Raw genomic sequence first — 24,784 nt, forward strand, 5'->3', positions numbered from 1 at the left:
GAGAGAGGAAGAGAAGGGGGGCAGGGGTGAGGAAAGTGCTCATGATCTGAAATGGTAGCGGCAGCTTCAGTGCTGTTATATAATAATGATTATTGTAAAGACGGCAGAAAGTGAGAGACAGGCTGTGGTTCTGGGGGGCGTCTTCTTCTTTGATCGAGCCTAATTTTTTTTCTCTCATCAAATGTCATCTGTACATTAACTTTTATCTTCACCTCTGTTCGTGTTTTATGGCATGTTCCCTTTGTTGTTAATCATCCCAAATGTTGCGGTATGTTTTTCATATCGCTGTTTGTGTGTGTGTGTGTGTGTGTGTGAGTACGTCGTCTTGGTTTATAGCCTTAATGTATCACTGGCTGGCTGCACACCAGCCCACTTTTATGGGCTGGGATCAAACACTGTAAAGCATGCTCTGATAGGCATGCAAACGCACTCTGATACAGATGCTTCAGAGCCACAAGTGCTTACTCATCACACAGCATGGAGGGCAAGCATTGTGAGCCATTTCTGTGCTTTGTTTCCCAATGCACTGATTACTGTAGAGAGCATGTCTACAGCTCATATTTTTGTACGCCCCCTCCCCCCCTCCCTCCCTCTCTCTGTTTTCTTTCACTATGCGAGGGCATCTTCTTCATTTATTTGTGACAACGGAACAAGAACATGACTCATCCTAGATAAGACCGATGAAGACGTGAGTCTTATGGGCCATAAAATGAAGACAGTAATGGCAGTTCTATAGAGAAAGGTCTAACGATGGTTTGTGTGAGAGAAACCCCCCTATCATTTCCAATCAGCTGCTGGTTCTGCATGACTAATGCTGAAATGACATATATCATTGTCAGATAGCAGCTTTAAGACACACACATACACACACACACAATGATGACAGCCTGAAATATGCACACACACACACACTTATGCACGCTAGCTCACTCTTATCTTACAGGCTGACACCATTTTGCTCTCTAACAATCTTGCTAATTATAATTGTTAATTAATTCTCTGCCAGTGTCCTCATCAGGAGACTAATAACCTACATTTCCATTAATTAGACCTTCAACCCTACGCTCCCTCTCTCAGTCTCTCCGTCCCACTCCAATCCACCCCTTCATCCCCAGCCTGTTTGGATCTCTGCTCCTGCCTGATGCTCCCGTCTCTCAGGGTTGTCAACAGACCACATGCATGCATGGACTGTGATTAATTGTACTCCAATTTACGAGGACAAACATTTGTTCACACATTTGCTTTATAAGGATTACATTTGGGGACAAAAAGCTGGATTAACAGGATATTTTCATATTATGGGAAAGAAATGTATTTGCTTTCTTCCTGAGAGTTAGGTGAGAGGATTGACGACACTGTCATGTCTGTGCGCTAAATATGGAGCTGGAGCCAGAAGCTGCTTATAGCTTAGCTTAATATAAAGACTGTAAACAGGGGATAAAGTTATAGCCTTGCTCTCTCTGAAGTAAAAAAAAAAAAAAAAAATCCATCTACAAGTGCTTTTAAAGCTCACTAATTATCAAGTGTTAATAGCCTGTGATTGTTAGAGGTGCTGCTACAGTCGGTGGATTTGTTTTCACTGGATAGAGCCGAGCTGGCTGTCATCCTCTGTTTCCAGTCTTCACCTTAGCTAACTAGCTCTCTAGCTGCACAGACAGAGAAGTGGTGTCAGTTTTTGGTTTTCAGGTCACGTGTATGGAGGTAAGCAAATGCACTGTTGATTTGGACGGCAAAGTGGGTGTGTTTGTGTATGTGTGTGTGTGTCTGTGTCCTTGACGGTAGGCATGTCGGGCAGTAAATGGCCAAACAGCCCCTCTCTCCTCTAAACTCTCCTCTTCCTCTCAGACTGAGCTGACCTGGTTTCAGTGCACAGTGGAGCAGTGTTATCATGCCACCACTTGCTCTGATCTCACAGCAAATTGTAAATGCCTGTAACTGCACTGTTGCAAAATAGATTTAACTGGGTTGTTTATTTCACAGGCCTGTTGATCCTGCAGACATCTCCAGCTGCTACAAACTCCATGACTTTTCCCACTTGTCGCTTTGCCTAACTGGACATTTTCTTGGAGCCTCCACCTCTGAAAGGCCTCTGCTCTTTCGTTCCAGACTGGACACTCTCTCTTTATCTCTCTCCCTCTCTTCTCTTCTCTTTTCCTGTCTGTCTGGCACGAGAGGAAGTGAGAGACGGTCGGCGCTCGCTTGACTGTACCGTGGTGGTGGTGTCAAAATGGCAGCTCCTGTCTCATCCGTCCTCCTTCCTGTACCTCCCTCGCCCTCTCCTCTGAGAGAAGTAACCCAGATTTCATAATGAATCGCCGCCTATTCCCCTCTCTCTCTCTCTCTCTCTCTCTCTCTCTCTCTCTCTCTCTCTCTCTCTCTCTCTCTCTCTCTCTCCCTCTCTTTCTCTTTCTCTCTCACCCTCTCTTGTCCTCTTCTTAGTAAAAACAGATACAATCAATCTTGGAAAGAGAATACCACCTCTCTATCTCATCCTCCTCCTCACCCTGCCTCTGGGTTAACGGATACATACCACCTCACTCTTCTATCTTTGGTTCTTCGAAAGCTTGAGTCTCTCGAATCGCTTGTTGCTTCCTCTCTTCGTTTTACTACATTTAAATTCTTTATATTTTTGTTGCTGTTTCTTCCTGACTTTGTACAGCACAGCATCTCTGTTTTGTTCTGCCTTTTCTATCAATCTTTTAGCCTTTTTTTTTTTTTTTTTTTGAGGTTACTAGCTACAGGTGACACTTCAGCTTTCCCTTTGACTTGAGCCAGACGAAGCAAGGAAAGGGGGAGAGGGAGAGAAGAAAGCCTTTCCTCCAAAATCATCAACCAATTCAGGTATTGTGTCTTTGCCATCTGCACACATTTTTAGAATGTATTTTTCTTCTTGCCATTAATTTACTAATTCCTAAGCGCTGTACCATTTTCTCCACCATTCTTCTCTTTCATCCTTTTGATTGATTTGCTTCTGCTTCTTTGCTGAGACATCATCATTTCATCACATTTTCTCTGGCATGGTTTTTTTTCCCCGCTGTGGGCTTATTTATTTATTCATTAAATCTCTGTTGGTGTTTCATTTATCATTTAGTGGTGTGTAACACTTGCACCGGAATCTTAGCAGCTAATAATATTTGTCGTTTTGCACTTTCTTTCCCAGCACGTTCTGTTCCCTGTAGATGAACACGTTTTATTCTCGACCAAACTTTTCTTCAGAAATGGGACTAATTGCTAATAAGGGCAGGCAAGAAGTCAAGAGAGGATACAGGCTCTAATATTGGAACAGGTGGTGGGGGCGTTGTTGACAGGGCAAAAGGAGGTCCAGTCGACATGGCGACAAGGGGCTGGGTTGTGGATGGAGGGTGGGGAGGGGTTTGTCGTAGCTGCCGGGATAAGATGGAGATATGTGGGGTGCAGAGAGAGGGAGATGTCAGTAGAACGGACAGGCAGTATGTGGGACACTGTGAGTTGCACTAATAGTTCAGCGACTCTGAGTCTCTTAGGAGAGTTTTGCCTCCGTATGTGAATTAACCTCCGTGTCTCCTTCATTACACCTCTCCCTCCTCTTTCGCTCTCATACCTGCTCGCTCCATCCTCCTCTGCACTTCCGGGGCCGCTCATCTGTTCTGGATCTTTCTCTCCGTCACGTCACTCCTTCACCGCTCCCTACCCTACATCCCATGTGCCATTAATACAACTCCTGTCTCTACCGTGACCCATTACACTTTCCATCCCCCCCCCCCCCCCGTCCTTGCTACCTCCCCTCCTCCCTCTCCCATGTTCAAGGTCTTCTGCCTGTACGACTCTGTACCCTCCTTACTGACACTCATTATCTATTCCTCTCCTCTCTACCTCCCTCCTCCCTTCTATTGACCGTACCCTCCAGGCATCATGTCCACCCCGGTCTCCCCTTCCCCGTCTCTCTCCCCGTTGACACTGGCCTCCCCTACATCAGCAGCACCCTCCCCCGGTGCCTCCCCTCTGCCCTCTCCCCTCTCCCCTCCGCCCAGGGTGCCCGTGTTCCAGAGGAAGGGAGCGCTCAAACACAAGAGGATTGTTGAGGTCAAAGATCACCAGTTCACAGCCCGCTTCTTCAAACAGCCCACCTTCTGCAGCCACTGCACCGACTTCATCTGGTAACACACACACACACACACACACACACACACACACACACACACACACACACACACACACACACACACACACACACACACACACACACACACACATAAATACACATGTGCACGCACACAGCTGCACATTTACACAGAAACCACCCCGGCAGTTCATAAGCCGCCTCCTCAGACATCCCACTACTCCATCTGACTCTGACTTTCTCTGCACTTCCTCCTCTCTCTCAGCAGATCCAGCTGCCTGCTGGAGAAACAGCCCACACTCTACAGCCACCACACTGACCTGATCTGTTCACATAACCTCACCTCCACACTGCAGCAGCCCACACCATGCAGGATTCACTTTAGGAACTCCATGGCTCACACACACATGCAGAGACGTACAAGCAAGAATTTAATGAGGAGATACTGAGATACTGCTCACTCACACAGTGTTACAGCTCATGCACACACACACAAACGCACCAACACACAGAATTTGTGTGTGTTTCAAACTTTAAAGGGGAACTCTTCCAATTTAGCATGTCACTCCCATTAATTTAGGGAACTCACAGGAGACAGATTAAGCAAAGAATGATAAAAATCAATGAGATACTCTGGCAATTAGTCTTTAGTACGGTTCCTAATAGCCACTTCTTACAAACCCCAAGCGTTTACAACGCAGACTGTTTTCTTCTCAGAAAATCTCAAGTCATTGAGGTTATTTTCTCAGACTTTGATGAATTTCTCCAGAGCAACAAAATACATCACAGAACTGTTTTTACAGGCGAAGTACAGTAGTAGCTACTCCCCATGAGGAGGAGGCTGAACTCCATGTGTCAGAGCTGCTTTGCAGTGTTAGATTTTTATGCCTGAACATGTAAGTAGTATTTCTGTCATGGTAGCTCCAGGTGGCACTAGATCTTACTGTAAGTGACCGTTTTAGAAACTGCTGAAGTGTAAACTTGTTGCTGTCCAGTGAAAACTATGTATCCCCATTAACCAATAGAGAGTTACAATGTTAGACTAATAATGGAGTGAAACTATTGTAATTGTCAATTACCAATGTCATTTTAATGCAAAAATCCCAAACATTTGAAGATTTCAAGTTTTCAAATGGGAAATGGCTGCTGTTTTTTTCAGAGGAGGAGGGGGATGGGTCAAATCATAGTAGTGTTGTTGGCCAAAACAAGACATCTGACATCTTTGACTGGTTTCTCCACTTCTGAAGCTACATAAACCTTTTAAAATTCAACCGTATCACATACAGATTGCAGTGTCATAAAGCTGAAGCCAGCAGTTTTTTCTTAAGCATTAAGTATTTTTGTAGTTGATGTTTGGAGTTTTGTTGTTGTTTAGTTTTCTTAGTTTTCTTTGCAAATCCTGATCTGAAAATCATTCCTCGGTGAATGTCCACTGAAACAACAGCAGGCAGTGTAAACCTCAGCCAAAGCCAAAAAAAGACTGTAGTCATTTAAAATGCTAGTGTAGTGCAGTCTGAAGTGATTATTTTAACTTTCTTATTTCCTCCCTCTCACATGCAGGCACGTGAGTGGATCTATAAAACGTGTCTTCTATACAGACAGCCATGCAGTTAGCTTGTTCAGTGTGTGTGTGTGTGTGTGTGTGTGTGTGTGTGTGTGTGTGTGTGTTTGGACATATGGTGAGGGTGTAGGTCGGATGCAGGGCGGTGCATGTGCCAGCAGCCTCTGGGTAGCTTTCAGGACATTTCTCCAACTGGCTGCTGTCTTGGCCGTGGTTGCAGCACTTAGTTCAGGGTGAAAACCCTTTTCCTTCACACAGGATGTCTGAGCAGCAGCTTTCAGCCTGGGTGTCAAAGACCCTGAAGGTATTAGAAAATTAATTAAGGACTATGAAACGACTGCTCTAATTTTAAAATGTAAATATCCTGTTTATTAAGTCAGGATCTAAAAGACGACAGGCTGTACCTTGTACAGCTTCCGCAGTATCAATTGCGTTAAATAGTTTGAAAGAAAAATTGCCTCGTGTCACAGTTTTATTTTATGTGTGGCTGTACTGTACATAATGAACTCCTGCTGTGTTTAAGGGTCATTAGTTCAAAACACTGTTTCCAACACTGAAAATCACTGAATAAGATTATACAACTTCAAACAGATCTGGGGACAGATCCAGCAGGCCTTTTTTGCAGCAGACATTTTGACATGTCCAATAAGAACAGTAATGATGGCTCAAGTGTCCCAATAAGATCATGACAGTGTGACAGCGAGCTGGCACAAACAATCCCAGCAGCTAAGTGTAACTCAGCCATCATTAATTTTATCATTTGCGCCTATAGTGTTCCCACTGTGACATGTCAACATGTCCCCAGTTTTTTTAAAGCCCTCTTTTCAAAACAAGGTCCAGTTTTCTGTTTTTACCCACATGTATTATTTCATATGCAATTGATTATTCATAATTTGTCCTTAAAACTAGATCATCCAGACTGTTTTGAGGTTTTCTGGTCATTTTTACAGCCGTATTCTGATGGGGGTTATTTTATGGCAACTCTTTGTTTAATTACATGTATCAGGGAGGTTTTTCAAAGCATCATTAAATTTAAAATGCAGTTATCCGCTTCAATGAATTCCCTGTGATATCCGTCCAACAAGCAACACTGTCAGGTCTCTCCAAACCCCCGATACCTGGCTCTCTAATACCCTCTGCTGGTCAGAGAGCAGAACAGGCCTCATACGCTCAGTGCTGCAGACAGAGACTTCTGTTGAATGCCGATCAGGGATCAGATTACCCTCGCCAACCTCGTCTTTAATTATTACTCAGCCAGATGGCGAACTGATTGTAGATCAGTGATTATGGTCAGTTTCCTAGTTTCCTATGAACCCCTGGGCCTCTCCAGTATGATTGTGGAGGAGCTCTTGACGGTGTCTTGTTTGCCTTCCTTTCTAAACCACCTAATCAAAACTTGATTCACAGCAGGCAAGCCGCTGAGTGGACTCTTTAGTCAATCAATGGCTTTAATTATTCAATTAAAGCTCTAAGGAGACACTGGAAACTAGCCAACACCGCATTTCGAGAAACAGTAGAATTGTGTTTGTGTGAGTGTGTGTGTGTGTGTGACAATGATTGACCCTGGTCTACTTGACCTAGTCAGCAGTGTGGCTTTGAAAGGAAAGACACTCAAAGTTCACACATTGTTTATCAAGGTGGCAGTGGCTTACATGTGCACAGTCAGTGGTGTTTTGATGAGATAGAGTTTGTTCTCAACTTGCGGCCGCATGTCTGTTGGTCTTAATACAGCATGGAATAATGCAACAGCACTATCTCTGTCTTCGCAGCATTATCTATTCTCTCCTGGCTGTGAAACAGTCTCAGAAGCAAAAAAAATATTTCACCTCAAAGTGGAGAAGATTGTTTTTGTGTTTTAATACATGTGCCTTTCTCACTCAGGGGCATCGGCAAACAGGGATTCCAATGTCAAGGTAGAGATAAACCTGCTGTTATTGTCTGTTTTATTTCATTTTTTTCCTGCTGTATTTAATCTTCTCAGATTATTTATTTTCAGTGCCACAGATTTATTTCTCAGGATGTTTTCTTTATATTTTCTTTAGTGTGCAGTTTTGTGGTCCACAAAAGATGTCACGAGTTTGTGACCTTCACTTGTCCTGGCTCGGTGGCGGCCCCCAGACCAGATGTGAGCAGATTCGTTAGCACATCCGTCACGGCACTTTCGCTTTCACTTTCCTGTTTTCCATTCTAGTTCAAGATTTACACCGCCATCATCATCATATTTAGCCATCCACTTGTCACCAGTAACACGTGTGCATGACTCATCTGTCATCCTTCACATCACGCAGCCCTGTCCCATCTGTGACGTCTGTACTCATGTCATGTCATCCTACAAGGCCTCAGAGATGCAGGGAGTTGGAGATAGAGAGTGGAGGGGGAGGAGGGTGCAGGTGGAGGGTGGGAGGGACTGATAACAGGGGGAATTAGAGAGGGGGGGGGAGCAGCAGACTGCTCAGTCGTCTTCTGTGTGGCATTTTGAGGATTTCAGGGAGATTTGTCTTTTCTTCACGTTTTTTTTCTGCCAGCCAAATAAACCGCCTCAGAAATGAGGTCAAGGGGAACGTGTGTGTGTGTGTGTGTGTGTGTGTGTGTGTGTGTGTGTGTGTGTGTGTGTGTGTGTGTGTGTGTGTGTGTGTGTGTGTGTGTGTGTGTGTGTGTGTGTGTGTGTGTGTGTGTGTGTGTGTGTGTGTGTGTGTGTGTGTGTGTGTGAGCGAATAAGGATGAGAGAGTGAGAGGAACACACACAGAGGGAATGAGGAGAAACAGGGTGACGGTGTTTTTAAATAGCGCCTCAGAGTGACAAGGGAGGGAAAACAGTTTGGGAGAGGATGGTGCATTGAGAGTGGTGGTGGTGGTTAGAGGGGTGGGGGGTGGGGGGGTATGATGAGCAGAAGAGAGATAAAAATGATTCATCCCTCTCTGCACAGCATACACACAGTCAAGCACACTCTCACACGCGCAGCCTTGCCTAGATGCACTCTCATTTATATGTCCTCTCCCAGTGGAGAAATCTAATTGGCTTGTCCATGAATACCCCACTCAACATCCCTCCACTAATCATACCCTGAACGTATGTGTGTGTGTGTGTGTGTTCACAGTCTCTTCCATGGTCAGTGTGCGTGAGAGTGTGAGAGTGTGAGTGTGAGTGTGTGTGTGTGTGTGTGTGTGTGTGTGTGTGTGTGTGTGTGTGTGTGTGTGTGTGTGTGTGTGTGTGTGTGTGTGTGTGTGTGTGTGTGTGTGTGTGTGTGTGTGTGTGTGAGTGTGTGTGTGGTTTCTCACTGCGGATTATTTCTGTTGTATTTCAGGACCTGAAGAGTCAACACACATTTAAGGTCCAGACCTACTCCAGTCCGACCTTCTGCGACCACTGTGGCTCGCTGCTGTACGGCCTCATACACCAGGGCATGAAATGTGCCTGTGAGTTTTACCACATACAAAAATCTAATACATCTGTGTATGCGTTTATATTGAAGGTCAATTTAAGGAACTAGTTTGACGTTTTGGAAGATACCTTTATTCAGTTTCTCGGATCAGATCAGATAGTCCAATACAAAACCCCTTTAAAAACACAACTTCGTATTTTCACTGTTACATTTTTGTACAGATTAAGAAAACAAGAACACCTGCAGGTTTTTGACTTTATACCAAGCAAAACTATTTATCTTCTCCTTCTAATCTGAGCCTGGACAAGCAGGTGAACAAGTATTTTCAAGTGTCACATTAAGAATAGGTATACAGTATAAAGCATTTGATTAAGTGTCCTGGGAATCAAAGTGTGTGTTCAGGTTTTTAGTATATATTTAGTAAATTTTAATATATTTAGTATATATTTTATTTTTAAAATGTGACTTCTAATTTCAGATTTTTTTTTTTGTCATATATGCATGTGTGTGTTGCTTTTTGTGTTTCATTGTTCGGTGAGGTTGTGACATGAACGTCCATCGACGATGTGAGACCAGCGTTCCCAGTCTCTGCGGCCAGGACCACACGGAAAAGAGAGGAAGAATCCACCTGACTGTGAGAGGAGAGTTGGAGGACGTCTATGTCACAGGTGGGAGAACCTGCTGCAGCTGAGAGAGTTTAAAACAAAAAGCAGGATTACAGCTACAAATTTGAATTTTACAAAAGTGTTTGTGTGTGCACTTCCTATTCCTCCACTTTCTCTGCAGTGCGTGAAGCTCGTAATCTGATGCCCATGGATCCTAACGGCCTGTCAGACCCGTATGTTAAACTGAAATTGATTCCAGACCCGAAGAGCCACAGCAAACAGAAGACCAAGACCATCCGCTCCACACTCAATCCCATCTGGAATGAGAGTTTCACCTTGTGAGTCCGTGTGATGTTTTGATCCAAGGTGGAAAATTTGAGCAAATCAGAGCAAAGAGGTCTGGCACAAAATGTGCTGTAGGTGAAATGAAATGTCCCAGAAACTGAGATTTATGGGTTCAAAATGACCCCAGAGGATGAAATACAGTATAACAGCAGATTGTAGTGCTGGTGGCATCTGAATTTATGTTTACTCCTTTCCTGCCTCTCTGTTTACATTCCCTTGATGTTAAGTAGAAGTAAGCCTCAGAAATCTTTAAAATGACACAAAGCTGAATATACTGTATAAGACAACATCAGTTTTCTGTCGTATATGTCCACACTCTGCAAATAATGCCTATTTTGTTTGTCTCTCCAGCTCTGTGCGTGGTCACCAGTGGGACAGACGTCTGTCCGTTGAGGTATGGGACTGGGACCGCACGTCTAGGAACGATTTCATGGGCGCGTTGTCATTCGGAGTGAGTGAGATCTTCAGGCGTCCCATCAGTGGCTGGTTCAAACTGTTGGCCCAGGATGAGGGAGAGTACTACAACATCCCTGTGCCAGACCCAGACCTGCAGGTAGGAAGCAGTCCGCTCCGCTGCAGGCATGGGCTGATCCTCACAGTGAACAAAGATCAACAGCGGGGGATATTTATACCTGTGTTCTCCAGAGAGTGAAGCAGGCGTTCATTTTTTATCATGCTAATGACCGTTTGTATCTGAAGGCCTTGGCATTGCCTATAATTACTTTCATCTAATAAACAACAGCTGCCTCTGCTCACGCTGGGTCAGGATCTTGAACTGTCCCTCTGCTTACATTTCTATCTGAGAATAAACATCTGAAGATTTATGCCCAGTGTTGTAGGTCAATAATTAGATAATAAATTATATTGAATTATCTTTCACTGTTACACTGTGTCTCCACCAGGGTGCAGGATTGTTCTGCCTGACTGTGTTCCCAATCTAGGGGTAGAAAAGAGTTTGGCTCGCCTGGTGTTCATGTTTTTCTGTGTGTGTGTGCTGGACGGCATGCCAACCATTCATCTTTGCACCCTCCTCCCTCTATCATTCTCCAGGAGCCTCAGCCAGAGGATGGGACACCCAGCATGCCTCCAGCGATACCTGCGCCGCTATCTGAACCGTTCCCTGTAGTTCTGTCCCCGACCCCCGTCCCACCCTGTCCACCGGTCCACACCCCGGGCCCCAGCAAAGTCAAAGTGGGCATCCACGACTTCAACTTCCTCATGGTGCTCGGCAAAGGCAGCTTTGGCAAGGTAAAAACAGCAGCCGCCGAGACAAAATGTCATCTTTCCCTACAAACAATCAGCACCTCTGATCCAACAGCTGTAAGTGTTATCAAAGAGGCCATTCATGCCGAAAACAACAAAGATTATTCCTGGCTTTAAATCATGTCTTCTATCGATGGACTTGACCTTTAAGTGGCATTTCATACAGCAGCTCCTGGCCGCAGCAAAGCATTAAAAAAAACCTCCTCTCTTACTAACATGCTCATTGTCTCTACTCCCACTGCCAAATGATTCATTTAACCCTTAGCTTCTTTTGTGCTGTCAGCAGTCGTGAGCGCAGGCTGGCTGCCTTCCTACATGCCACATAGACAGACAGACAGACCGTCCTTTTGGAGGTGTTCATTTCAAGGGAGCCTCTGCTCTCCATTTTCTCTTTAATTCCCCAGTAGATGAGCTGTAATGAAGAGAGTGGAGTTTTGAGTCCTTCTTCCTCCTCTGAAATCCCCCTGTGCTGTTTCATAACTGTCAGAGGAGAGTCTACAGAGGACAGGAGAAATAGACTCGGCTTACGTAAGATGTGAGAAAAAAGCGACCCAAGAAAGGAGAGACAGACCCCGGGGCTGCTGAGTGAGGGAAAGTGAGAAAGAGAGAGAGAGATGGAGAGAAGTGTTACTGTGCTGCAAAAAGTGACAAAATGACCGAAAGGAAACAGGAAAATCAAGAAGGTGAAAGGAATTGAAGTACATGTGGCTGCATTAGTGAAGTTCATGAAAATTTGGAGGATGATGAGTCCAAGTTTTAATGTGAGTTAGTTCTCACAACAACAGAAGAGCAGAGCAGACGTGATCACAGGGAGGACGGCAGAGTTTCTCCCACTGACTGGCAGTTCATCAATAGCTCTGCACAAGCACACACACACACGCGCGCGCGCGCTGCTCCTTCACCGACACCTTCATATAGGCAACATTGATTTCTGAAAAATGAAAGCCTGTTATTTTCTGTACTATTCACCACTATTTGAAAGTAAAATGAGATCCTTATCCACACCAGCCAGTGACCATTACGGCAGAGCACTGCAGGTTGGTCAGACAATTTAAAACAGCGTTGTTGTCAGCACTTTCCGGTGCTCTCGACCACGTCTTTTGCTTTAAAACGTGGGTCATGAGGCTCTTGTTGTAGAAAATTATAGCATCATTAGCTTTCAGAGCAATACCAGCCAGAAGCCAATTTCACAGGAGTGCGAAAATTGCAACTGAATGTGTTTTTAATGTCTGATTAAAACAAAAACAAAAAAACACATGAGCTGCTTCGCTTTGTCACTTATGACATTAATGTGTCGTGAAATCTTCAGGCACAGAGAGGCTTTAATTAAACATTACATTCAGTTATCTCCCAAAACTGAACTTGCTTATGCATCTGTCAATTTTAATGTGACGACTTTTCCTCTCTTTTTTTTTCTCTTGCACTATTTTAGCTAGTGAATTAGGAACTTCACTGTCTGTGCAAAATTATCTATGTCTTCACCACATAGCATTAAAAACTCCCCAGGACAATAATGAGAACAAATGCCACAGTATAAACCAACAATTACTGTCATGGCGCCCTCCATGGCTGATGTTTTTGCTGGCTCCTGCTTGTTTTTTTGAACAATGTATATGACAATAAACACTTTAAACGGGGCTTTAGATATATAATAAACACCATAAAATTGAGGTAATGTTTTTCAGCAAGCATTAAACATATTTATCAGTCCTACCTTAGCATAATGCTTAATTTCATGCACAAAAATGTTGCTTAAAAACTGAATTGCTTTATTAAAACAGCTCCTTGTACGTAACCAATAACAATAACACAATGCAGCCTGCAGAAAAGTCAGAGGTGGCAGCATTACAGGACAGTATATGTACAGTATAAAGTTTGATGAGAGAAGATGCATTCAAAAGTTTTGAACACCACTGAGTTAAAATACATTTTGTGTAAATGATATAAAAATAAAAATAGAATAAAACACTTTGTCTCAGCTGATGCACTCACAGCTGAGTAAACCTTAACAGGAATTTCGAAAAAAAAAAGTCAGTTCTGCTTTTTAGTAATTGCATTCGTCATTCTCGTCTTTTCTTTGCGCCAGGCAGTTGGTGCAGTGTCTAAAAATAAAAAGTTTTGTTTATTTATGGATGGCAGCAGTTAAAAGACATACAGTAGTAGCCCCCTTTAAAATTCTGATCACGGTGGCTTCGTCTCTCCTCTCTGTGTCGCTGCACAGGTGCTGCTGGCAGAGGAGCGAGGCAGCGAGCGTCTGTTTGCAGTGAAGGTGCTGAAGAAAGACGTTCTCTTCCAGGACGAAGACACGGAGAGCGCCCTGGTGGAGAGGAGGGTCCTGGCTCTCTCCGCTCGCCCGCACTTCCTAACGTCGCTCTATTGCGCCTTCCAGACCGAGGTGTGTGTGTGTGTGTGTGTGTGTGTGTGGAGAAGGCACACGGGGTCGGTCTCAAATGAGCCACACAACTTTCATTAAATTGTCCATAAACCTGTGTGACATTTTGTCTGCATAGTCCTCCCAGGAGTTGTTTCAGCCCAGGTTGGCTGTGAATTTCGATTAATAAATGAAATAATTAGCTTGCTTTCTTTAACAAGGTCCTCGGTCCTGGAGGAGGGGATTTAACAGATTGCTTTTTAATTTGAACAAGAGGTCATTATGTATAAAGAGTGTGTATATGTGTGTGTGTGTGTGTTGCAGGACCGTCTGTATTATGTGATGGAATACGTCAATGGAGGAGACCTGATGTTTCACATTCAGATAGTTGGCAAGTTCAAAGAGGCTCATGCAGCGTATGTAGTTAAGAAGCTCTTTCCTTTTACCTTTAATCACTCTCCTCCTCTACAGCGTCTCATTTCCTCTCTTTTTTCTTCCTTTCTGTTCCTTTACATACATACACCTCTCTTAGCTTTGTTCATTATCCGTGGTGACTCATAAAAAGTCATCAACTCAAGTACCACCCCCCCCACCCCCCCCCACCGTGTTCCTCCTCCCACTAATCTGATCTCTCCATCTACGTTTTCCCTCCCCCTGGCTGTTCATCTTATCAATAATCTTTGATCAGTCATCTAAAACTAATTTTTTTACTCTGTTGCTCATTTCCAGCTCTCTTTCTTCATCTCTCTGCCTTTCATCTGTTTGGTTACTCGCCCTTTCATCACCCTCTAGAGCTCCATTCCCTCTCTCTCCTCTTTCGCTTGTCATCAACCTCCTTTGAATTAGCTGAAAAATCCTAAAGCAACCACTACTGAATGCCCCCCCTCTTCTCCCACCAGGTTTTATGCAGCAGAGATAGCAGTCGGCCTCTTCTTCCTCCACAGCAAAGGCATCATCTACAGGTAAAGCAGTGGGCTGCTCCTCTGGCACGGCCTGGTTTGGTTCTGTCACTACAGCACACACACACATCCTTGTAATGCTATCTTTGTGAGGACACTCATTGACATAATGTATTCCCTAGCCCCTTACCCTAACCTTAACCATCCAAAACAAGTGTCTAACCTTAACCATTACTCTTAACCTAACTTAAACCTCATTATAACCTAAAGTCTTAACCCTCAGACAGTGAAAAAAGTGAGGACCGGCCAAAATGTCCTCGCTTCCCAAAAAGGTCCTCACTCTGTTGGTTAAAAACCGGTCCTCACAACGTAGTATGTACAAGAACACCCACACACACATGACACAGATTCATCATGTCTTTTTGTAGGTAATGACTGTTATGAAGATGTTATCTATCAAAGTGATTCATACCAGTGTGATTTATCTATTTCGTTCTCAGGGATCTAAAGCTGGATAATGTGCTGCTTGACAGCGAGGGCCACATAAAAATAGCCGACTTCGGCATGTGCAGGGAGGGCATGTTCGAGGGCGACACCACTCGCACCTTTTGTGGCACCCCTGACTACATCGCCCCTGAGGTACGCCGCCTCCCCCCAGCCCTTGACCTCCCCCCCGAAACTTCCTTCATTTGTTCCTCAGATCCCTCATTTCCTCTTCTTTCACCCCTTGTTGTTTGCTTGACCTGTTTTTGTGGCGCTGCGAGACGGCGAGCTGCTCTGCAGCAGCTCCTCTCATCTCCCACCGTCCTCTCTGACCTTGTCAGCATTTTTTAATAATTAACTTCTCATGATTCAATTAGCACTGGTGTGTGCTCGTGCTATCAGAGCATTCCACAGTAATCGTGGCCGTCCTTCAGAGACCTTGTATCACTAGTTTTGCCTTTCACTCGCTGCAGCTGACGGATGTAACTTAACGCGTTTTGTCAAGTCTGTGTTTAAACAATATCCAGCTGCCCTTGGTTGCACTGAGACAGTTTTTCTTTGCTGCAATTATTCTTCCCATTCATGCAAGCCGTCAAGAGATCCCTCTCTAACACACACCCTGTGTGAAGGGAACACGACGGGGACAAACTCCAGAGTCCCAAAGTTTATGTGACACTAAAACGGGACTTCAACAGTCTCAGTTTGTCAACTGAAGAGGCTATCAATCAGAGTTACGACCCTTTCAGCACAAAATCCACTCTTTGTGATTTCCCTGGCATTGTGACGAGCTGCAGAGGAGGGATAGACAGACTCAGACCCCTGATGCCTCAGTGAAAGTTTGCACTGTTTTTCACACTGTGGATTTTTTTTCTGACATTACGTATGTTCATATATTCCTCTGTGAGCAAGACAACCCCCTGAAAACTGAGTCAAGTATCTGAACAGGTTAAACATCAGTGCAAATATCAACTCTTGTAAAATACTGAAAACAGTGGAGGTGGTTTTTGCTTGACATCCTCTTGATATGTAAAACTCCTGCATGCTGTATAATATTTGCCTTACAAATTGTCTGAAAAATGTGTGTTTGTGTGTTTCTGTGTGAAGTGATCACAGACCAATTTATTCAGAGAAAGAGTGGAGGAGATTTCCAGCTTGTTTGGTTTGTAGACTCGTAGTAGACAGATACAGTAGAGAGAGAGAGCGTGAGAGGATGTGACTGTTGTGCACGTCTTTGATATTGTAAACCTTGCTATGGGACCCCTGGGTATTGACTCTCTTATGTAAACACCCATTGATTCTCCTGCATCTGCCATTTTGGAAGAGATACAATATATTTCCCCAGGGGCTGTGGATTGTTCTCTCATAATTACCCCCCATACCCCCCCCCTCTCTGCACTTAGACACACACACACATACAAACAGGCAAACACAAACACACAAATCCAGATTCATGTGTTGATTATTTGTGAGCTCATTCATACGTTTACCCTCGCTAATGCCACACTTTCTCTTTTGCCGTCTCTCTCTCTTTGCTTTTCAGTCCGTTCACCGTTTGAGTAGCCGACTGTTCAAACTCTGCTTTCTCTCCCTCTCCCTGTCTTCTTTTTTCCCTCCTTATCTCCTTGCTGCCATTCTTTCCCTTTTATCTCCTCTTCTTTTCTCTCCGTCCTTCGCAGATTGTGGCATATCAGCCCTATAATAAAGCAGTGGACTGGTGGTCTTATGGAGTTCTGATGTATGAAATGCTGGCAGGACAGGTAACACTCAGCTTAATCCTAACAATAGAGCCTTGTGCACGGATACTTAAGCCTCCGGTACTTGTCCTTTGTAATCACTTCAAAAGACTTTCAAGAGAACTTTAATTTCAATGTATTTGCTTTCAGTTTGCACACAGATCCTTGTGGCTACTCTTCTTTTCTTTCAACTTCTTTCGCTCTCTCTTTCTTTTCCCTCTAGCCACCGTTTGATGGTATTGACGAGGAGGAGCTGTTTCAGTCCATCATGGAGCAGTGTGTCACGTACCCAAAAAGTCTCTCTCGTGAAGCTGTCGCTATCTGCAAGGGAGTGAGACACTTTTCATTTTTGCTTTTCTCATTTCACTTTTAGCACACAGTCAAAATAAATGAATATGTAAGTCAGAAACATTACACAAAATAACATCACATTACATTTTAAATACTATTCAAACATTCAGAAATACTTCTATTCAACTTTTTTTTTTTTGAGAAAAATATAAAAAATATTTCTTGCCTTGTTAAGAATTATATGAGAAGTAATATTTTTGTATCTGTAGGTTTGATTAACACACATTCAATTCTGAGAAAGACACGATAAAACACCTAAAACACTTCTCATATAGCAAAGTTACATCCCCTGACTGTAGACATGTTATTCTTTCCCATTGTTATCACTTTTATCCAGTTCCTGACGAAGCACCCAGCCAAGCGCCTGGGTGGAGGAGAGGAAGCGGAGAGAGAGATCAGGGAGCATCCGTTCTTCCGCTGGATTGACTGGGACCGTCTGGAGAGACTGGAGATCCAACCGCCCTTCAAACCCAGAACTGTCAGTTTCTTTCTTTCTTTCTTTCTTTCTTTCTTTTTTTCTGTCTTTCTTTCTTCCTGTCTTTTTTCTTTCTTTCTACTCTCCTCTCCTCCTCTGCTCTCTGAGGACACTTTTAGGGAATTGAAGCTGTCGCTTTCTTCCATCTGTCTCCTCTCCCTCTCTCTCTGTGTCTCTCTCTCCGACTCCCACGCTTTCTGTCACTCGCCTGCTTGTTTCCTCTTTCAGGCTCCACTTTGTGTTGGCCATTTCATCCCCTCTTCTCCTCCTCATCCCTCCCTCCCTCCCCCTCTCTTCTCCACTCCCCTCTGGTTTCCCTCTCTTCCATCACTCGTGCTGGCTCCCGGAGGTGGGCACCAGCAGACAGTCCAGTCATAATAGGCAGGACCCTCTGACCCTCGGGTCCTGCCTCCTCCTCCTCCCATATGCAAATGTGTGTCATCATTAGCCTGCCACACACCAGTTTGTGGGCCCGTCGGCCAACGCTGAGGTGTGCCTTGAGTGAGCTGGGCATGCTCAGGGGTTAGAGGCCAGGCCCATTAGCTAAATGAGATTCATATCATCCAGCAGAGCTGCTGTCATACGTTGTTAAGGAGCAGGAAAAGAGACGTGAGCAGCTTTCCTCCCACAGTAGGTGTGGTAGAGAGCTCCTCTGAGACACACTGAGGGTGTGGGTGAGAAATACAGACACGAAGGTGGATTCTTTTTATAAAATGAATAAAGAAATGAACTTTTCTCATTTTGTGTCTCTTTCAGGAGAAAAAGCTTGACTTGAATACACTCACACATGTCCTTGTCTTAATCTTCTTTGTCTGTTCCTTCTTCTGCCTCTTCTTTTTCATCAGGGTGGAAAAAAAGGTGAAAACTTTGACAAGTTCTTCACAGCGGCTCCGTCGGCACTCACTCCCTCTGACCCGGAAATACTAGAAGCCATGAACCAGGAAGACTTTGAAGGCTTCTCCTTCCTCAACCCAGACTTTGCCCCTTCGCCTCTCACTGCTGTTTGAAAATAGCTCCCACAGCCCCTCTGTGTGCACCCACACGGCCCCGATAACCCCCTAACAGTAGTTTTATAACCGAGAATGTGAACATCCGACACCTCTCATAACCAAATTCTGACGTTTACATGAAAATGCCAAGACACCTTTATACCCATGCAGACTCTTTGATGTATGTATTTCATCTTGATAGTCACAACATCTGTTGCAACAATGCAAACAATGCCAGTATCCTAGATTGCCATAGAGTTTTTGTTTGTTAAGACCTCCCTTAACTTGATATAAGAGTACAGTAGTGTGATTACATACTTCACCTGTTTGCATGCAGTGTTTTTAGAATGAATTACTTTCAGAGACTAGTTTTCTATAGCATAGATTATCCAAGAATGATATATAACGTTACATCCAATTTATTTAAACCATTTTCCACTGCTTTGATTCGAGTCATCATGTGTTGTGAGAAATCAAATGATTACATTTTTCCAGTCAGGTCTTTTCTTGTGCAGCTGTGGTAAACAAATCCAGGTAGTCGGTCACTTTTTGATCACTCTGCAGTTCATATACACAACTAAAGAGCAGGTATACACACAGTACAGTAACTCAGAATCAGAAGCACCGTAATCCTAAATATCTCATTGTGTGTGTGTGTGTGTGTGTGTGAGACAGCTGACACTTTGACTCTGATGCAAACTGAGTGGAGTAGCCGTTTTTAAGGTTTTCTCTGGCCTGGCGAGACCTCTCAGTTTAACATCACACCAGTGACCTCAGAGGACCCGCTGAGATGCAGCAACAGTGCAGCGGGCACAATGTGACAGTTAATGTAGGCTGTAGAGCTGCCTCCCCAACTCCTCCCCCAGCTCAGGCCCACTCTGCCTGACTCTGTTGTCACCAGGAGGAAGTCCTCACATTTCCACCAGTTTGACTCGCATCATTTTTCTATTCACAAATTGATGCTTTCCTTCCTATTATCCCTGTGCAAACTGTGGGATTAGATATTTGCAAATTACAATCCATGTGCTCCTGTTGACATTTTGCACTGAGATTTTTGTTTGCAGTAAAAAAAAAAAAAAAAAAAGCCTTTTAGTTATATTCTCTGCAGCTAAAACAAGAGCCTTGTCAGTTTGCACAAGTATAGATACTATACTACTTTAGTGGTGTATACCATAAAGTGTTTTGCTGTGTAATGACGTACTCACGGCATTGATTAGGATGTAATTAAAAGCGAGGCTCACTGGGACTGTTCAATACATGGAAAAATAATAGCAGCACTGTCATTAAACACTATCTGAGCAGGGCAGGTGGCTGCAAACACAGAGTTTAATAATCCCATTTCAGAGCTCTTATCTCACAAACCAGCTGCTCATTTCACACAGTAATCTGTTTGAGTTCCCTAAATGCATTTTTAGTATTATTATTACTATTTTGTGTCTGCATTCTGTGAAAGCATTATGAGAGCTCAAAAAAAAAAATCTCATCTGGAGGAGCCAAATCTTTCAGTGCAGAGGTTTGTGCTCCTGTAATTGTGGTCAATTGTAAAAGGTCAGAGCCGTCAATCTCTCAGTTTAACTTAAGGTCAAATGTCACAACACACAATACTTCAATACAGTATATATGTTAGATAATACAATCAATAATAGGTAATGCAGTAGATGATTTCTGTATTTGTTTAGCTGAGTTAATTTCCGTTTTCATGTGCTGGAAAAAAAACCAACATTGAAATAAAGTCACTGAAAAAAATCATGAACCAGAACAAGTGTTTCATTATGTGATTGTTTGTGTGAAGCTGCTGAGAAGCAAACAGGCTCAGCCTCTCGCTTTGTCTTCTCCACACGCCTCCCTGTCACGCTCGCTCCCCTCTCCCTCGCCTTTCACACATACTCACACTCAAAAGTGCAATCTCAAGCATGTGCGCACTCTGCACGCTTTTACACACGCGCCGAAGATGCTGACCCCTACTATTTACTGTGAAACTAGTTGTCGAACCAGCAAAACCAGCTCTCAGGCATCCCTCCTCCTCTGAAGCAGCCCCTCATCCTCTTACTACCCCCCCTCCCCACCCCATCCTGCACATCTGCCCCGCCCACCTCTCCTACGTTCCTCCCTCCCTCCAGCATCATGATGGGACTAATATCCCCGTAGAGATCTGAGTTATAACAAGTTGACCTTCACATTAAAATCTCATCAGCTTCCCATCTCCCTCTCTACCTCCCTCTCTTCCTCTCTATCTGCCCTTCATCTCTATCTTCCTCTCTGCTTGACTTTTCTACCAGTGTCGCACTGTAAATGCTTTACTGTGTTATTTTATGTCATTCTCTATAAATTACACTGGCAGAATTTATTGTCGTTGCTATTATCTCCTTGAAGTACCCCCGCTGTTGTCTGCTGATACCAGTATCTTGTTCTGTCGTGTCTTCTCTGGGCCTCTACATCAACATTATGATCTGTTTTACACTTTATATTCTGCACTAATGGTGTAGAAGGCTGTGAAAGTGCGAGAGAGAGATGGAGACTTAGCTAGACCAAGCACTATGCACTATTACATAATCTGAGAAGCTTAAACTAATATAAAAGTGTATTTTCCATTGTCAAACATCCCACTTTTGGAGAGAACATATGTCCTGATGTCCTTTGTTTGGCCATAATTCATGTCAAGATGAGATAAGAAACTGAATATAGATTTCTTTTATAGTGGCAGATGAGGCTCTTTAGTCTAGCATGTGTTTCTAACTTTCAGTACAACAATGAAAAGCATCCCACTAATACATATCTCACTTAAATGTGGCATTTGTACAGAAAAGAAAACATTTAACGACAGTTCTCTGAAAGGGAAAATCCTACTTTTTTTGTCTATTTGTACATTTGACATTTAAAAACTAACAACAACAACCTTTGCTCCAACCTTGACTGTATCTGCCTTTGTGTAACTGAACCTCCGGCACTTACTCGCGTGTGTGTGCGCAGTCCATCACTCACTGTCACTGTGACATGATATTATCCCTCTTCTTCACTGCTGCCTCCTCTTCCTCTATCTCCATCCCTCCTCTTATCTTGCCTCAATCTCTCATTCTCACACCACCACCCTGCCTCCCTCCCTTCCTCTCTCTCTCTCTCTCTCTCTCTGTCGCTCCTGCCCTGAGGTCAGAGTGTGCTGTAGACTATTGATATCGTTACTAAAAATATAGGATTCCTCCACCAGCCAGCTAAAAATAGAGCAAGGGACATGGACCACAGGAGACCAAGAAGGTGGGGGCAAGAAGGAGAAGAAGAGAGAGATGAAGAGAGACAGGAGAAGAGGGAGGGAGAGGTTAGAAGCTGTGCTACTTTGCTGCTCTTAACCTGTATTCAGTGCGGGGTTAAATCGAAGTGTTTGACCAGTCTTGAATGAACTACAGCTATAGAGTGTTTTCTACTTCCACCTGATACTCAGCACTGTAAATTAGAGTAATTTGGACTTTTAACTTTGCAGCCTGCAACCCTCTCTCCACCCCAAATCAAACTCACTGCCCCATCTACCAGTTTCTATCTGCTTCTGTTGACTTGCTTCTAATTGAATTTCACTTTATGGGCAAGATCAATGCTGCCAAAGCAGGCTGTAGACACTGAGTTTACAAAACAAGAGATATAATTTACAAGTGTAAGGAATCAGATGTTTTTTTGTAGCACTTTTTATTCTGATTCTAATAGTTTTAATTAACACACACATTGTAGAGAAAAAAGTAGGAATGCAGATGAATGTAATGCTCATAAAAAATAAAAATGACTTAGGCCTGATAATGAAACCAGTAGAATAGAGAGAGAAAGAACATGTGTTTGCACGTTTTCACATTGCTGTATATATGCACAATGAAGATTATTCACCATAAGTGTAACACTGCACAAGATACTCAGTGGAATTAAAGAAAAACATTATTTAAAATGGATCGGTATGATAGGAAGACATGTAGTAGTTTGACCTCTCTCTCTCCCTCCCTCTCCCTCTCCCTCCCTCCCTCCCTCCCTCTCTCTCTCCAACACTTCTCCCTCCTGCTCTCGCTACAGTATGTCTCTCTGGTAGCCAAAGTAGCTTGCTGTACCAATCCACCGCAGTGCCTGGGACAGATTGAGTGAAAGAGAGAGTGAGGGATTTAGAGGATGGGTAGAGGGGTTTAAGGGAAAACACTCAGAAAAGAGAGAGAGTGAGAAAGAGGGGGGTGGGGGAAGAGAGAGAGGGAGAGAAAAGAGAGGAAGACCAAAATCCACCAAGCCTCCCTGGTGTGAGGTTTCTTGGCTACTGACGTGTGCGCACGACTCTCGTGGCAGGGTGAGTATTTTTTGCCTTTGAATAACACTTCACCGTGTGTGAGTGCATGTGTGTGTTTTGTTGCGGTAATTTTGATGACGACGCCTTTTCGGTCTGATTTTGTCATTTTACATGTGCGTGTGTCTGTGTATGTGTGTGTGTGTGTGATGACAGCTTTGAAGAGAGCAGCCTTCCTAACGTGTCCTCATGTCGTGTTCGCGTAAAGACAGACGCTTAGAGCGCACAGGAGGAGAAATCTCAATCGCCTTGAATTAAACCGTTAAGGAGGTTTTTATTATAATCGATTGTTTTTAATTTCATCCTGTCCGAGTCGCTCACATGTTCCCCTGCTCTGTTTATCATCTCCAAACTCCGCGTGTGAGTGTGTGTGACAGTAGGAGGAGAGGGAGGGGATGAGAGAGGCGAGGGGGGTGGGGGGGGTCTAAACAACCCAATGCGTACATCAGTGCTTCATTCAGGGATCCCAGCCCTTTGTTTTACATACATGTATATTGAAGTGTGAGTGTTTTAACCATCATCTCTGTGGGTTTTATTGCGGGCAGCGCCGCTCAGACGCTCGCTGGAACCAAACCCACCCACTGAGTCACGATATGCTCTCGTCTGGGTCTCTGCGAAGTCGTTCACTTCTTCTCTGCTGAGTGGATCCACCGTCCCTCCCGAGCGAGGCTGGTTATAGTTTTAGCACAGGTGTAGGCGCGTCCCCGTTGTGCTCGCGCGTCCACGGTGGGTACTCCCTCCATTTTTTGGGCCAAGGTCTTTCTGTTCCCGCCTTAAAGACTCTAGTGCAAACATAGTTTCCATACTCTCTCCATCAGCTCTCTTCTTCCCTCACTCACATCTCCATATATCCTCTCCTCCGTCACTCCCTCCTTTCTCTCTGTGTCTCTCTTTCCTGAGAGGCTTGGAGGTGATGTCAGTCTGTAGATTGTGACAGATTAGACAGAATTAAACCTTTTGTCCCCCTTGTGGCTCCTATCTAACCAATTCAATTGGCTCATTACTTTCTGGGTGAGGGAACTGAGGAGCCAATCTCACAGCGCTAAAATGGGATTGTTATCACAATTCTAACAGGGAAACAGGTTTTTTTTTCCTCCACTCAATCTCAATCCCAAATCTACAATGGCTATTTCTCCAAAAGCTGCAGAACCTCTATGGAGGATTTTTTTTTATATAGGGGTGGGTGGATTGGGGGTGAAGGGTGATGTAAGTTGAAAGGAGGGGAATTTGTTTCCTTCATGTCCAAATCCTCAGTAAAGCAGCTGATGTGTTTGGTCTGTCGGGGCGGCTGGTTGTTGTGTTTTCTGTTTGACTGGCTGTGTGTGTGTGTGTGTCTAAGAGATGAGGGAGCTGTCCGCGGTGCTGAACAAGTCTGGAGGAGCCACTCAGGCGCATCCACTCATTTCTGCAGTGTTGCAACTCCAATTGATTCACACTCATTCCCGGCCACTTTGGCACATCCTCCAACTGCTGGAAGGTGTGATTGTTCATCCCTCAGCCCCACTTCTCCCTCTCTCGCTCGCTCTCCCTCTCCCTCCCCGTTGTACCTTCACTTATATGTCATTTCAGCGAAGTTGTTTTTTGGATTTTGACAGTGACTGTACTTCAGACTCTCTCATTCACACTGGCTCAAACTCTTCGCCGCCACTCCTCGCCCAAACCTTTGGCCTCACCCCCGGCCTTTTCTTCCCGTCCTCTATTCCCAGTGTCAGCAACAGCACTGGTCACAACCTCTAGTTAAAGAGCACAAGTGATGGAAAATTAATGCAATATTCAGAGAACAAATAGCAACCTACGATACATGTGGTAATACTCTTTAGTGACTCCTCTGTGACCCCTGTCTTGCACCCTGTCAGTGTTGTCAGTCACTTCTTAGCACTTGGCATTGTTGTCATTGGATGTACTTTCTCTTCATTGACAT

General features: G+C 44.2%; 1 protein-coding gene across 1 annotated transcript; it reads left to right on the forward strand.

The window, feature by feature from the left end:
* Positions 1 to 3,891: 3,891 nt before the first annotated feature.
* On the forward strand, positions 3,892 to 18,575 carry prkcg (protein kinase C, gamma; the record flags this gene model as incomplete). Its single annotated transcript, XM_083988839.1, has 16 exons — positions 3,892 to 4,136; positions 7,542 to 7,573; positions 7,703 to 7,785; positions 8,966 to 9,077; positions 9,583 to 9,711; positions 9,830 to 9,986; positions 10,345 to 10,546; positions 11,044 to 11,241; positions 13,478 to 13,651; positions 13,952 to 14,043; positions 14,527 to 14,589; positions 15,027 to 15,165; positions 16,686 to 16,766; positions 16,966 to 17,073; positions 17,431 to 17,571; positions 18,414 to 18,575. The coding sequence occupies 16 exons, from the start codon at positions 3,892 to 3,894 to the stop codon at positions 18,573 to 18,575; spliced, it is 2,118 nt and encodes a 705-aa protein (XP_083844965.1).
* Between the last annotated feature and the right edge of the window lie 6,209 nt (positions 18,576 to 24,784).

The sequence above is a fragment of the Trachurus trachurus genome (assembly GCF_905171665.1).
Source record: "Trachurus trachurus genome assembly, chromosome: 16".
Classification (NCBI taxonomy): Eukaryota; Metazoa; Chordata; class Actinopteri; order Carangiformes; family Carangidae; genus Trachurus; species Trachurus trachurus.